The following is a 15,382-nucleotide window of genomic DNA, read 5'->3' on the forward strand; positions in this document are numbered from 1 at the left end:
GCAAACTACAAAATCTATTTTATTTTTTTATTTTTTATTTTTTTGCGTTTTACTTTTTTTTCCCTCACCTTCAATATTATAATATTTTATGATTTGTTCACTTAAAGCATTAAAAATTCAAAATGCATTCTGATAACTATATAATTTTTTTTTTCCTTTTTTGTTAACCGCCTTAATTGATCTGGTTTAATCTAACCAAATTATAATGGTGTCCAACTTTGCATCTATAACTTCTTACGGTTTCCATCAAATATATATATATATTATCTTTAGAAAATTTCCAAGTCAAAGGGTTTACAATAGCATGATAGCATCATGTAGACATGATCAACACGAACTCATATTAACATCTCTCAAGAATCCCACCACAACAACATGACCCATGTTTAACGCTCAACTCACAACCCATGTGATATGCATTTGACAATTCATAATCAGATATCATGGAATATATGAAATCAACACGATCGATCAGTCATGCCACAATGTCTCATGCATGCAAATTGCAACATAATACATATAGTCTCCCATATGTAATGCAGCATGATATGAAGCATAAATAGGCGAACATTTATGCTTCAATGAAACGCTCAATTTTAATTTAAAACCTTAAATTCCCTGAATCCAACCCTGCACAGATCTTCCATTATGCATACCACCAGTTTCAACAGTCGATACAAAATAAAAACCACAAGTTCCACTCAAACAGCAGATCATGTAATAATCTACATAATGATTATAATAATAATATTATTATTATTATTATTATTATTTATAAATTTTTCTTACTCAAGTCAACGACTTTGAACATAGCAGCCACATTAGAGATCATGACTGGGCACTCTCCCTTCTCATCATACTCAGCATAATCCCCTCCAGACAGATCAATATCTTCAAATTTTGTTCCTTCAATCTATACAAAGAAAATATTATAAAATCATATGATGAAATATTTATATAAAATACTTTTAGGACTTACAGATTCAGCTTTCCAGCCACTACTGAATGCAAAATCCAAAGGTTCAAAACCCCTACAGTCAAATACCATCAAAGCAGCATGCTTTCCTCCCTCACTCAACTCATTAGTGAGTGGAGATCCTCGACCAGGTATCATTGTCACTGTTCCTTCCCTTTTACAGAACTTACACTGATACACAATAAATAATAAACTACACCATTTAGTTTCTTTCAAAATTGAATTTGATTTAAATGTAAAGAGATGATAATGATATATAACCTTTTGGATAAGATTAGTGGTACCCTTTTTTGGTAGAGGAAGTGTCTCATTCAGACTGACACATGTCTCCTTCTCAGTCACCTCACCACAGTTTTCACATTTCAACTGCACACCACAAAGAAAGATGTGATAATTGAAAATTAAACATGAACAAACATGCAAGATAGTGAAGATACTGAAAAAGAATGGCTATAACTCTTGAAAGATGAAGCTATATCATAAACAAACTTCAAAATTAGCTATAATTAAGCCAAGTGGAAGAAGATATTGTTTGAATGTGAACAATTGTGAGAGTTGATTTGTATCAGAAAGATTGGTATAATTAACAAGTTGTTTGGGGAAAAATTTGGATTGTGAGAAAGATAAGAAACTGTTGGGAGTATCAAACTAATTGGATACATAAAAAACATCAATCAAGGTTGCTCATTATCACCAAAAAAGGCAGAAATTTTCCTTTACACTTGATCAAAACAGAATCTGATATAATCAAGTTAAAGGCCAACCAAAATTAGGTGAAGACGCATTACGAATTGATTAATAATGTTAACAAGTTTACTTGTACAGTGAATTAAAGTTAATGGATGGATAATCACTCGATCGTTTAAACAGATCGATTCAAAGCCACAAAAACTTAATCAGACGAATAAGACAAACTGCGAAAATGTTTTGAAACCCTAATTGCAAAACAGAATAGATCAAACAGATAGATTACATATGCCAACCGCTACAAACAAACTCAAACAACAATGATTCGCAGATTTCAGCAAGAATTAAAGTTATAAAAAGCGAATCACAGAAACATAAGGAATCAGGATACTCGAGTAACGAAGAATCGATGATACATGATGCGAAACTCCATGAAAATGAAAAATGAGAAAACCTTGAAGTAGTAGGTGAAGTTAGGATCATCGACACCTCCTGCAGGCTGAAAGTTTGTGAGATTCTCGAGGTCCGCGCTGATGTACAACATGAAGTTCACCATATTTTCACACTTTCCTTGCTCGAGGTCGCTACACACCAGGAACAAATTATGTTTTTGTTTTACTTTACAACATTTCATTAAAGTCTTAATATTTATATATTTTAAATGGTTTTATTTCAATATCAAATATTTTACAATGGTGTTTTGGATCGGCCTCTCTTCTCAGGGTGGTTGGTCTAGTTTTTCAAATCTCAAAAGTTTTTTTTGAAAAAATTATAAAAAGTTAAGATTTTTTTTTTCATATGTAAATATTTCAAAAGTAACTTTTAAAACTAGTTTTATCAAACATCTTTTGCTTTTTTTTCTTTTTCAAAAAGGACTTTTGGTGTGAAAAGCTAAGCCAAACACCCCCTCAAAATAGTTAAAAAAAGAGTTTAATATTTAAAAATAACTTTTTGATACAACTTTTTAGAGCTTTTTATATGAAAAAAAAAGTTTTCTAAAAAACTAAAGAACTTTTTAATAAATTAACTTTTTTACTTAAAAAGTTAAATCAAACACTTTTTAAAACCAATTTATTGATTTTTCAGATTTTTCTACCATAAAAGTCACCCCAAACATATTTTTAAAAACTCCTTTCTCAAAAGGTCATAAGCCAGTAAACATTTTTCCTAAAAATACTTTTGTGATAAAAATGCCAACCCAAATATACCCTAAAACTAAAAAACTTAATAGAAGTTTTTTAATAAGGCGTTTAGTAGGGCTTAGCAAAATCGAAACCAAAACCTAAAAAAACCGATAAAAACAAATAAAATCGAAATTGAGAAACTAAAACCGAACCCAAACCCAAACCTAAACCATCGGTTTTGGGTTTAGATTTTTCAAGACCAAAAAATTCGGTTTGGGTTGGTTTGCACATTAAAACTAACTTAATGGTTTAAAAATCGAACAGAAACCGACACAAACCTACGAAAAACCGACCCACAAAACTCATCACCCAAGGTTAAACCCCAAGAACCGATCCTCAAAACCAAAAACCTAACCCATCCAAAAACCAAACCCAATAGGTTTCAAAACTCAAATACCAAACTTATCGGTTTGCATTCGTTTTTATCCCAATACTAACTCATGCTGAGTCTTAGCATTTAGCATTTTACCAGGCACTCAGTTGGAGAACTTTCATATGCGGCTAGAAATTGGTGACGTGGATGCAAGTGGAGTTACATATGCGGCTAGAAATTGTTGATTGGATGTCATATAGACATGCATATGTATATATATGCACTTAAGAGGAAGGAAGTTGAACGTGATATGTTGTCTTCTTCAAGCTAGTGTTGTGTATATCATACATACTTATAAAGCTAGCATTTTTCCTTGAACCTCATGCATTTGAAACCCCCATAAAAATTTGCAAACACCTCATGCATTTGAAACCTCTTATTTTAATGAAATACCACTCAAAAATCTTTGAATTATGATTAACAATTCAAAGGTTTTATAACTTATATAATATATTTAATAAAAAATTAATGGATACTCTACTATAAAAAGGTCAATCTTTTTGAGTAAACACACAAATACAAATCACATACAAAATTCATAAAGAAAACAAGTTTAAACTTTTTTGTGTTGGTTTGAGTGCTTTGAACAATTTTTCGAGTCATGTTATTATGTTGAAGTTTTTAATTTGTAAGTTTTTTATATACCGATTATTTTTTGTATTTTCTTGATTTAACTATTCTTTTAAGAATATCATTATATATTGTGGTTGAAATTTTAATGTAAATTACATTAGATTCATGTTATCGATCATATGTTATGGAAGATGATATATATAATATTTAATTAACTATTGTATACATGTTTGTATGTTCATGTTGTTTCAAAATAAAATAATTAATTAAAAATCATGGATATGTCATATTATCCATGTAAGCCCTTTTTAAGTTGCAAATTGTCTATCTTATCACTTTATATTTTAGTATATGTTTAACATTTTAATTATAATAATAAGTGTTTTTCAAAAGTTTCTTTCACTTATTAATAATAAGTGGTTTTAAAATTAATAAGCAATAATTATATATATAAATTAAATTTCTCTCATCTTAGCTACAGTACCTCACCTGTAGCTTGGTTCATAGGGTAGTTCATAGGTTAGTTAGTGTACCATGGTTATATTCCACCGCTTTTTTTTGTTCTAGATCCCTTCACAACAATCCACACTTCTCTGTGATGTTTATCTTAATTGCTGTTTCTCGATTCTTCTCCATATCTTCGCTTCGAATCCTCATGAAAACCATCTGAGCCGGTGGCATTCCCCACTTCTTCTGCTCTTCACTCCATCGTCCGATATTCCCCGCTTCTTCCAGCCGAACAGTACCTGATCAGGCTACCGTTCATTGGATTACTACACAGGTTACTTCCGGATTCTTCTACTCTGCTGCTCCAAATTCCCACCGCTCACCTCAGCACAGTTAACAATAGCATCATCTGCGTGTATCTACCAATACCTTTACCAGGAATATCGCCACAGTAATTTTGTTCATCAAATTCTACGAATTTTTTTTGTCAAATTTTCGGGTTTGTTCATTATCATCTTCCTCACAAAGCTTTTCTGGTATAAATCTGGTTTGGATTTAGAGTTAAAAGATGTTGCTCACGTTCCAGGCAAGAGGAAGTCCAATGATGTTGTTGCTAATGATGATAATTCTCCTCAAATCGACCCTGAACTCCGTTACTTGCGTTTTTCTACATGTATCTGCAGTTCTAGCAACCTACAGTTGATTAGTTTCCTTGTCTGTTCAACCTAAACTACCTCCTGGCAAGTCCTTTATCGATCTTAATTTTATTGGTACAATTTAGTTTTTTCTCAATTATAAGCACACAATAGTGTGCGTAGATTATTCCTTTAGCGAAAATTTTAGAAACTCATGAAGTTGAAACTAAAAAGGGAAACTTTCTCTATTATGTTTTGATGAAGTTGGATCTCAGAATGGGAAACCTTCTGTGTGAAAAAAAAAACAAATTTGGGGCTTATTAAATTGTTTTTTTTTTGTTCATACTTGACAGATTTGAAGATGCACATCAAGCGCTTGATGAAATGCTTCAAAAAATCGGTAACATTAGTTCCACTCCATTCTCAATTACACATGCTTCATACATCCACAGTTTCATAATTAATGCTGGGAAAACTAAGATCTCTTTCCTCTTTACTTTAGCTTTATACATTCTATTTCACATACTTTTATTTTTTGTATTCCACATTAGGAATTTGCATACGAATTTACTTTGATTGTTTTTTGTATGTTGATTTAATTTGTTTTTTTACCTTTTTTTGGCCACCAGGTCTTTCTGTACTTCCATTTCAGTAGGAGAGGAGTTCCTGGTGTAAGAAAAATTGGTCTACTTTCTGACAGGGAGCTGCTGTAAGTCCATTACTTTTAGTAAATTACGCTTCTGGTCCCTGTGATATATCCGTTTATTTTTGTTCTAGGGTTTTATGTCATTTGCTTTGGAGAAACTGTATAACTATAACACAAACCATATAACCATGAGGAAACTAGATGTAATACTTGGGATATATAGTGTACAGATCTTCCTCAACCAACATGTTATTTCAAAGCATTGACTAATCCGTTAAACTCTAAAATGTTTAATAGATTATCATGTCACCATTCTAATTTCCTTATAATTTTACCATTAAATTCCTACTTTCTTGCAAGGCAAGTGAACACCTGTCTCTTTTCAAGTTCTTTTCGGGATCTCCAGCTGGATTTTAACCGGGTTATGGTCGGAAATTCCAAATATGCCCTTTTGAAAAGCACAAGTGTTACTAACCGCTTTTTAAGATTATTTACGTAAACCAATAGCAACCGGATTAACCACTTATCGTGGGAAATTATATGTTCCTCAATGCTTATATTGTTGGCCTTTTTTTTGTTGATGTTGTTGGTGAAGTTTATGATCCGGAATTTAATTCCTGGGTTGATATGCCGGTTGGAATGGGAGAAGGGTGGCCCATGAAACAAACCGGGACTGAATTAAGTGTGATTGTTGATAATGATCTTTATGCTTTGGATCCATCAAGTTCTTTAGAAAGTGCTAGAATTAAAGTTTATGATCATGTTGAAGATTCTTGGAAAGTGGTTGAAGGTGACGTTCTGATTCGTGTGGCTGAGATTGAAATAATGATAGCTGAACCTAAAAGGTACAGGCTCTGTTGTCTTAATCCCATTTTAAGTTTGTTGTCTAAGTAAATGATGTTTATCCATTTCTTTCATTTTCTTCCATGTCCATTGTCATACCGATAGGCCCGTTCAGTTTCAGGTTTCAAACCTCTATTCAAATAACTTGCTTTTAACCTTCAAATGTGTATAAGGACCTGATGAATTTCTTTTGAAATTCAAGGAATGTGTTTGATTGCAGGAAACAAAACATAAAAGAGCAAGAATTCTGTTTGGGGTTCAATGGTAGTGAAATCACAACTGTCGGTGGGGGGGGGGGGGGGGGGGGGGCTACTGGTGGAGATCCATCGACTATGATACATTGCATCTGGAAGATGAATACAAGTTGCTAGAAAAAGCCAAAGGAAAAAAACGTATCGAAGGTGGTCCAGCAAGGAGAATATAATCAGTCACCAAGTGAGGTTGTTGTTTACTGGTGCTTGTTGTACGAGTCGTATGAAGTTTTTTAAAGTTAATTGTACAAGTCTACTGGATAACTTTTTATTGATTGAGATTTTACATAGATTATGTGTCCATTACATGAGCTTCTTTTTTTTTTTAAAGTCGTATGAAGTTTTTTTAAGTTAATTTCACTTATTTTGATTTCTTTTTCAAGAGATCTACATCCCCTACCTTAGTTGAAAAAAAGTAGCAGTTCTAGATACTGATCTATTTCTCTTTGTATGAGAGGTGGGATGAAGGCGAAGGTTGATTAGCTTCTTCATACTTGGGGTATGTTTTAGCAAATCCCACACACTTTGGGTTCAATTATATATATATATATATATATATATATATATATATATATATATATATATATATATATATATATATATATATATATATATATATATATTGTGATTTAGTCACGAGTTCAGTTATTTAGTGAGATAATAGAATTTTTTGGATAATGAATTCATGATTTGGCCTCTTATATTGCATTTCGTTCCTGTTAGTGCCTTGCTATGCGACGCCTTATAAAATGTATCGGGTCATCCGAAGATCATACACGGATATTAAGTCATCTGACATTCTGTTAGATGGTAGCTTTGATGCCCAGGTATCTTACTAACCTTTCGAACCATAGTTTGCAAAATATAGTTTTCCTTTTTTCTGCATTTCTACAATAACAATGATTTGTTTGCAACAAACAGAAAACCATATAGAGTAATTCAAGTCTTTTTGAAATGCATATTTATATTTGTGAGATTGGCACTCACTTAGGTGGCAGATTTTGGGCTTGCAAAGTTAGCAATGTACACTAATACGCATGTCACAATGTGTGTAATGGGAACCTTTGGGTAAGTCTATGACTATATAATGTCTTCTGACTATTCTTTTTTGGACATTATAATGTCTTCTTTTCTTTTGGGAACCTTTGGGTAAGTCTACGACTATGACTATCTTTTTTTGGACATTATAATGTCCTCTTTTGTTTTATTTTGTTATGTTTAAATTTATTTATTTTTTGAAAAATTCTAGATATATGGCTATACTTGAGGCGGGAAGTTGACTAAAAAGTCTGATTTTTTTTTCTCATTCGGGGTAGTGTAGCTACAAGTAGCCACCGGACGTAAACATGTGATTCTGGGGATTTTGTCGTTTCCTTTGCCATTTCGAACCCCGCAACGCGGGGTTTCTTCTCTAGTTATAAATAATAAAATCAAATTACATGGATATGTCATATTATCCATGCAAGTCTCTTTTGAAATGCAAATTGTCTATCTTATCACTGTAACATCCCGAAATAGCAAAGAGTATAGTTGAAGGGCTAAAAGAGTAAAATTGGAAGGGGAACTCGGCGAGTCCATGGGTGGACTCGGCGAGTAGAGTCGCGAATTGGTCGCGTGTTAAGTGACCGACTCGGCGAGTCAGTAAGGTGGACTCGGCGAGTAGGCGCTGAGTGGAGAAAACCCTAATTCTCGGGGTTGAGCCCTATATAAAGAACATAACATTCATTCCCCTAACCTCTTTACTCATCCTCAAGTCCAGAAACCCTTAGCCTTCGTGTGTGAGTGATCATATTGCATTGGGAAGCTTGGAGAAGCAATTGTTGAGGAAATCTTGAAGGGTAGGAGGCTTGGAGCAAGGGGCTTTGCTTGGATTCGAGTTCCATTGCAGTTGGGGCGTTCTTTTGAGGTAATATCTCATCCTTGGGCTGTTATTCTTATGGATTCATCATTATGGGGTTTGTGGGGAGCTTTTCTTTTGGTGTTTTGGAGTTTAGAGGTTAGATCTGAGGTTGCTACCTCAGATCTGGAATGGAGAAGGGTTGAAATGCCTGAAAGTCCCTGTGTTTGAGTGTGTAGTGAAGCTATCATGTCCCAAACCCTAGCCCTAAAGTGTTAAAGGCCTAGATCTCTTTGGATTCACGTAAAGTTTACCACTTTACGTGATGGATGGGTTGTAGGAGGCTAGATCTATGTTTTGGATCAATTGCATGGCCTGGAGTGCTTCTGTATGGATTCAGACCGGTGGTACTCGGCGAGTCACATGGGTGGACTCGACGAGTTGCTTGAAGATGAGCTGGAACTCGACGAGTTGGAAGAACAACTCGGCGAGTAGGTTGAAGATAACCTTAGACTCGACGAGTCTGTTCTTGGACTCGGCGAGTCTTGTCAAAGAGTCCCAATATTTTCTGGTCGAGTCGAGAATCGGTGAGTCAAGGGATGACTCGGTGAGTTGTGTGCAGGTGGAATCAGAGTTGTTGGACTCGGCGAGTCTTGGGGTGACTCGGCGATTTAGGTCGCGGATTGAGGGAAGTCCTGAGCTTGGGGACTCGGCGAGTCATCGGGTTGACTCGGCGAGTAGAGTCAATCAGGGGTTGACTTTGACCTTGTCCAAGGGTTGACCAATTGTCTTTCGGGGGTATTTTGGTAATTAAGGGTATTTATTGAGTTGAGTGTTTTGGTGTTCAGTGGAGGAGTTCGTGTCGGAGTTTGGAGCAGCGGGATCTTATCCTTTTCAGCTGGCAGTTTCGAGGTGAGTTATCCTCACTATATCAACAGGGTCTAAGGCACCAAGGCCGGCCCTTATCGGATTGAGATCTGGGTAGTTGTTGTTATGTTACTGCTTTGATATGTTTGCATCCTGAGAGCTAGGATGGTATATGTTAGAGACCTGATTAAGATCGGTATCTTGAGAGATAGGGAGATGCTATGCTGGTGACCTGTTAGGTCGGTATCCTGGTTAGGCCCCAAGAGGGCGGACCAGACGTGCCGAGGCTCGGAGAGTGGACCAGGCCGACTGAAGGCCCGGTGCGGACGAACCAGTCATACTGTAGACTCAGAGAGTGGACCAGGTGGATTAAAGGCCCGGTGCGGGCGGACCAATCACACTGCAGACTCGATGTATGTGGTTAGATTTGGAGAGTGGACCAGGTGGATTGAAGGCCCGGTGCGGGCGGACCAATCACACTGTAGACTCGAGGTTTATGGCTAGACTCAGAGGGTGGACCAGGTGGACTGTAGGCCGGTGCGGCAGACCAATCACACAGTAGACCCGAAGTGCATGGCTGTTCTGTGATCAGATATGTTGTGGCATGTTATGCATGTATGGTATAAGTGGTTGGTATTTTGGGGATATCTCACTAAGCTTTCGGGCTTACAGTTGTGGTTTTATGTTTTTCAGGTTCTTCAAGAGACCGTGGCAAGGCGAAGGCGTGATCGTATTGCTCCTCATGATTTTGTAGTAATGTGATTCTAGGAATACGCTAAATGTTTTGTATTGAAAACCTTTTTGTAATGATTTAATGGAATCGAGTTGTTTTTGAAAAATTTAAAATTGGTTGTATTTTTCGGTCGTTACAATGACTTTATTATTTAGCGTAAGTTTCACATTTTAACAATAATATTAAGTGTTTCTTAAAAGTTTCTTTAACTTATTATTAATAATAAGTGGTTTAAAACTAATTAATATCAATTTTAAATGATAATAACATCAAATTATAAATTACATTTAGCTATAAATAAATTGTATTTTAAATGAACGTCATTATTGTAATTAGAAAATGATCGCATAAGTAAAAATATAATTAATCAATAATAATAATTGTTAAAAATAATATTAAATAAATAATTATATTTAATTCTATTAATGAGGAATGTGGGTTGATGTCAATAAATATTATTGTTCAAAATAATAGAGATTATATATATATATATATATATATATATATATATATATATATATATATATATATATATATATATATATATATATATATATATATATAGAGAGAGAGAGAGAGAGAGAGAAAGCTAGGTTCAAATGTTTTTAGCAACTATTGTATGCATAAATGAACCAATAGGAATTTAGGAATAATTTAATCATTAAATAAATTAAAAAGGGTAAATTAGTAAATCATGACTCTAAATTTATGGTAATTGAGATAAATGGGGGATTTGATTTTAAAATCACCAAAATAAAACGAGAAAGAACGACCTGCCTTCATCTTCTGCTCCGCTTCTTCACAACCCAACCCTAAATCACAAAAGTCATCGGACACCACGACCACCACAGCCACAATAAACCCTAAAATCACCATCTAATTATGAAGATTCTAAGTTCAAACGATTATGAAGATTGGATGCTAGTTAGAATGAAGGAGATGATGAAGTGTGACATCCCCATTTTCACAGCCAGAAAAGACCGATTTGTTTATGCTTTGTTTTATAAATCAGAGTGATCGTTTAAAGAAAACGGTTGCGGAATTTGTTCCCAAAATAAAATATGATAACCATTTATCAAAACGTTTCTCAAAGAGAATGTATTTTCATTAAATAATAAAACCTCGGGATGTCGTGTTCCGATACAGACCAAAAGCATAAACAATATGAAATAGACCTTACAATAGTTATTCATAACTACTGGCCTATAATCCAAAATCTCTCGTCAAGTCCACCAACTTATACTCTTGTGCCATTACCTGTAATGCAAAGAAAAACTGAGTGGGTCAGGCTTGGGAGCCTGGTGAGCATATAGGGTTTTCAACCTACAATAATATAATTATTATATTCAACCATCAAACAATCAACTCAATTACTCATCCCTGTTATCTTTCTTAGGATTTTACCCTAGGAGTTCAACTACTCGTCATTCATTCATTCCTAAGGATTGACCTAAGGAATTTACACAAACTTCCATTGCTACATAAGGCGCATCTGCCAACATTATCCTTTAAGCGCCTCTGCCAGGATTACGTCATACACTATGAGGCGCGACTGTCAGGTTTATGACATTCTCTTTTAGGCGCATTTGCCGACATTATCTTATAAGCGCATTTGCCAAGATTATCCTATAAGCACATCTACCAAGATTATCCTATAAGCGCACCTGCCAAGATTATCCTAGAAGCGCATCTACCAAGATTATCCTATAAGCGCATCTGCTATTGTTATGACAATCTCTATTTGGCGCATCTGCCAAGATCACGGCATTCATTACTTGGTGCATCTACCGATATTATTCTCAAGCGCATCTGCTAGTTTTATGACATTCTTTAATTGGTGCATCTACCAATATCATTCTTAATCATCTTTCATACCTCATCATTTTATCACATACCAACTATCTCATCTACCCATGTTCTACCCAACATATTTGTAGATATAAAATACATATACCGTTTAACTCATTTAAAAACTATATAAAACATTCATTCCATACTCATCTCAAATAAACAACAATATATAAACACATAACACGTATTTTATAACAAATACTTCATATTTATGTGTTAGAAGAAAATAACTACACACTCACACGTATAAACCACAATATACTTAATACACTCAAACCATACTTGTATTATTATCGTGTTTATGAAAGGTAGTATACACTCACACATGTAAACAACTTATATTATACACATAGCACGTATTTTATAGAAAATACTTAATATTTATGTGTTAGAAGAAAGTGACCACACACTCACTTGATCAGAAGATGATCGGACAGCACTACAACTTGCAGAAGTAGTATTCTTCGGTAGATCTGGAAGATCTCCACAAAAACCGGACTTCTCGCGGGCAGAGCTTCGGTTCGGGAATCGCACTTCACGGGATCTCGGGAGCGTAAAACTTCCTTCTTAACTTGGATATGAGATCCGGGGTGTCGGGATGGCTTCGGGGGTTTATACGCAGAGCTTCGGCACAAAAACGAGGAGAAATGAGCAAATAAGCCCGGAACCCTCGCATCCTATTTATAGGAGGCTGGAGCGTCGGAGTACGCGGGGCGTACTGGTCCGAAATCGTCATTGCGTTCGTCATCCGAAGAACTCGAGTGCGAAGGTCATCATGCTTCGCTGTACGCGGGGCGTACAGCAGTACGCTGGGCGTACTTCGGATATGCCCGGTGACTCCCCCTTCGGATAATACCGGGTTTTATAATTAAATTTAAATATTAATTATTTAATAAACTTCGGAAATTCATATCTTCTTCATACGAACTCCGTTTTCGACGTTCTTTATATCCACGCGTAGGTGAGACTACGCTCTACAACTTTCGTTTAGACTTCGTCGGCTAATTTTGACTTTATTTTTATTATTTATTTTTAGTAGGCCCGGACAGGAAAACTTCGTTATAAAGTCATAACTTCTTCGTTTGACGTCCGTTCTCGCCTAACTTTTCATCGCTTCGATACCAACAACAAGATCTTCGATTCTCGTTTAGATTGTTTCGGCTAAAAAACCGCTCGATCTCAAATCGAGTATTTCGGGCTGCATACCGCTAAGTCGAAACTTAGAAAAATCATAACTTCCTCATACGAAGTCAGATTTGGGCGTTCTTTTTATGCACGCTCATGGTTTAACGTATTATACGACTTTCATTTAGATTGCTAAGGCTAAATATCACTCTAACGTAAATTCACTTTTTACGTCGCGCTGTGTCGTGCCGATTCTGTCGCGAAACTTCGACAGGTCATAACTTCTTCGTTATAACTCGGATTTCGGCGTTCTTTATATGTACGGAATCCTTGTAACATATACTACAACTTAGTTAAGATTATTCATTCTAAATAATCTTTCATTAAAAATTTATTTTTGACGCCTATCGTCTCTAAATTGACTAGCCCTGATCTACGGGCGTTACATGAAGCTTAAGATGATGAATAGGTTTCACAAGCGCAATTCCTCTTCAGCATTCGTATGTTGATTTTAAATCAGGCGAAAAACTCGATTTCAAGTTCTCTACCCTTCAAGCTCTTCAGGTCTATCTCTTTCGTTTTTCATACACACAACTGTTATCTTTTCCTCTTTGTCACTTTAGATGGATTGTCAAACGATTCTTCAATTGGTGTTGTTTAATTTAGATTTTGTTCTTTTCTTTATTTGGGATTGAAGGACAAGCCACACTCACAGTACATAGAAATCTGCACTTGGTGGATGTTTGTTTTTTTATACTTGGAGCTTTGATTCTCTATTATCTATATATGTTGCACGAAAGGTGTTTGTGGAAATGCCTAAAAGAGAATTTATCCTGTCAAAACTCTTAGAATGTCTATTATTCTAACAGAATTCGATTTCAATCTCTCCTTATTTGTCAAGATAGGAAAATTAAAAAAAACATTGCAAGATAGGAAAAATGAAATACATTCTGTTAGCATCTGGTCATGTGGTATATATTCTGTCAAAACTCTTAGAATGTCTATTATTCTGACAGAATTCGATTTTAATATCCTTTTGTTAAGATAGGAAAAGTAAAAAATATTGCAAGATAAGAAAAATGAAATACATTATGTTAGAATATGCTATCATTCTCTATTATATAGTTTCTATTAAATAATTAATGCCTGTATTCTGTCAGAATTTATTTGTATAAATGCATTCTATTACAATGTCTTTCAGAATGTTTGTTAACAACAAGTACATTAGCTTCACTGGTAATACTAATGAACAATGCATCTTATTCTTTCAGAATGGCTTGAAGAAGGAATTCAATATTGATCATACAAGAGAAAGATTTGGAATCGAGTTCAACAACAAGTATATTTTGCGAAGAATTACATTCTTACGATGATATATCACATTTTCATCATAGTTTGAATCAAGTGCATTATTTGTACCATTGATGAAGATCATGTGTATTTGCTTAATAATTGTATATTTAAGAATGTTATTTCTTAATATTTTTATTCATTTTTGATGATATTTTGTTAAAATATGTATAACTATAGTAAATTGTATAAGACTATTAGTTTGTAAGAATATATATGATTTTGTATTCACATTCTAATGTATATGAATAATATATGTTGAATTATTAAATCAGGTTAATTATCAAACATATATGCATTGGAAATATATTCCGCAAGAATAAAATCGAAAATATCTTTACTAATTAATGTTTAACATTCTGACAGAATAAAATCGGATTTTTAAATTTGAATTAATTTAAAATATTCAGATTTTAAAAAATAAAGGAATTAAGTATCCCTAAAAATTTGAAAATTTCCTTTTTTAATATAGGTTAATTGACTAAAATGCCCTTATGTTGGAATTTGTGTGATTATATGGTACATGTTACCCTATTGTGATATCATAGACCCTAAAATCATGATCTTTGATTCTATTCCATCCGGTGGTCCAGATTTGTGCATTCTGGCACACAATAGTTAGTAAAAACAAAATAACCTAAGCCTATATATATATATATATATATATATATATATATATATATATATATATAAATTAGTGTAAAAATATTATCTCAAAGTTAATGTCAATAACATAACCATTTTAAACATATATTTTTCAATATTTTAACAATATGTTTTTAATCTTCGCTGCGCAACGCGCAAGAATTCGTCTAGTGTTCATATATATTTGTATCCTAAATCCTTGAATCCTTCATATAAATGATCCTAAAATCCTTCAATTTTTTCTCCATGCTCCCAAATCCTTCTATCCTATTTTGCTCTTTAATTTTGCTCCATAGTATTTTTCAACTCGTATAATATAAACCAGAAAATAAAAGGAAAAACAATCACTTAATTAAATT

At 34.2% G+C, this 15,382-nt stretch overlaps 2 protein-coding genes across 30 annotated transcripts; one reads left to right on the forward strand and one right to left on the reverse strand.

Moving 5' to 3' along the window:
• Window positions 1-614: 614 nt before the first annotated feature.
• LOC111905220 (uncharacterized) lies at window positions 615-2,288 on the reverse strand. The gene is made up of 4 exons (XM_023900911.2): window positions 2,118-2,288; window positions 1,238-1,342; window positions 980-1,147; window positions 615-913 (listed from the first exon to the last, which is right to left on the reverse strand). Exons 1-4 carry the CDS (start codon window positions 2,217-2,219, stop codon window positions 773-775), a joined length of 516 nt encoding a protein of 171 aa, XP_023756679.1. The 5' UTR covers window positions 2,220-2,288; the 3' UTR covers window positions 615-772.
• Window positions 2,289-5,222: 2,934 nt separating this feature from the next.
• Window positions 5,223-14,322, forward strand: LOC111905221 (F-box/kelch-repeat protein At1g22040). 29 transcript variants are annotated; one of them, XR_008230743.1, is made up of 6 exons: window positions 5,225-5,275; window positions 5,505-6,804; window positions 7,073-7,114; window positions 7,339-7,442; window positions 7,607-7,683; window positions 14,300-14,314. XR_008230743.1 is itself a non-coding variant. In XM_052769217.1 (3 exons), exons 2-3 carry the CDS (start codon window positions 6,062-6,064, stop codon window positions 6,733-6,735), a joined length of 456 nt encoding a protein of 151 aa, XP_052625177.1. In that variant the 5' UTR covers window positions 5,225-5,275; window positions 5,505-6,061; the 3' UTR covers window positions 6,736-6,905. The 29 variants fall into 29 exon arrangements, 1 of the variants encoding a protein (XP_052625177.1); XR_008230733.1 differs by lacking the exon at window positions 14,300-14,314 and adding exons at window positions 9,301-9,364; window positions 9,532-10,165 and having other exon boundaries at window positions 7,339-8,521; XR_008230736.1 differs by lacking the exon at window positions 14,300-14,314 and adding exons at window positions 9,301-9,364; window positions 10,013-10,165 and having other exon boundaries at window positions 7,339-8,521.
• Window positions 14,323-15,382: the final 1,060 nt, after the last annotated feature.

The sequence above is a fragment of the Lactuca sativa genome, chromosome 3 (genome assembly GCF_002870075.4).
Source record: "Lactuca sativa cultivar Salinas chromosome 3, Lsat_Salinas_v11, whole genome shotgun sequence".
NCBI lineage: Eukaryota > Viridiplantae > Streptophyta > Magnoliopsida > Asterales > Asteraceae > Lactuca > Lactuca sativa.

Bases quoted from the DNA above. Each gene is read 5' to 3' on its own strand.
- LOC111905220 (XM_023900911.2), bottom strand. From the start codon at position 2,219: ATGGTGAACTTCATGTTGTACATCAGCGCGGACCTCGAGAATCTCACA. The intron at 1,148-1,237 runs GTTATATATCAT...ATTGTGTATCAG, and splicing joins CCACTAATCTTATCCAAAAG to TGTAAGTTCTGTAAAAGGGA. The intron at 914-979 runs GTAAGTCCTAAA...TTCTTTGTATAG, and splicing joins GTGGCTGGAAAGCTGAATCT to ATTGAAGGAACAAAATTTGA.
- LOC111905221 (XM_052769217.1), top strand. From the start codon at position 6,062: ATGTTCCTCAATGCTTATATTGTTGGCCTTTTTTTTGTTGATGTTGTT. The intron at 6,367-6,584 runs GTACAGGCTCTG...GTTTGATTGCAG, and splicing joins ATGATAGCTGAACCTAAAAG to GAAACAAAACATAAAAGAGC.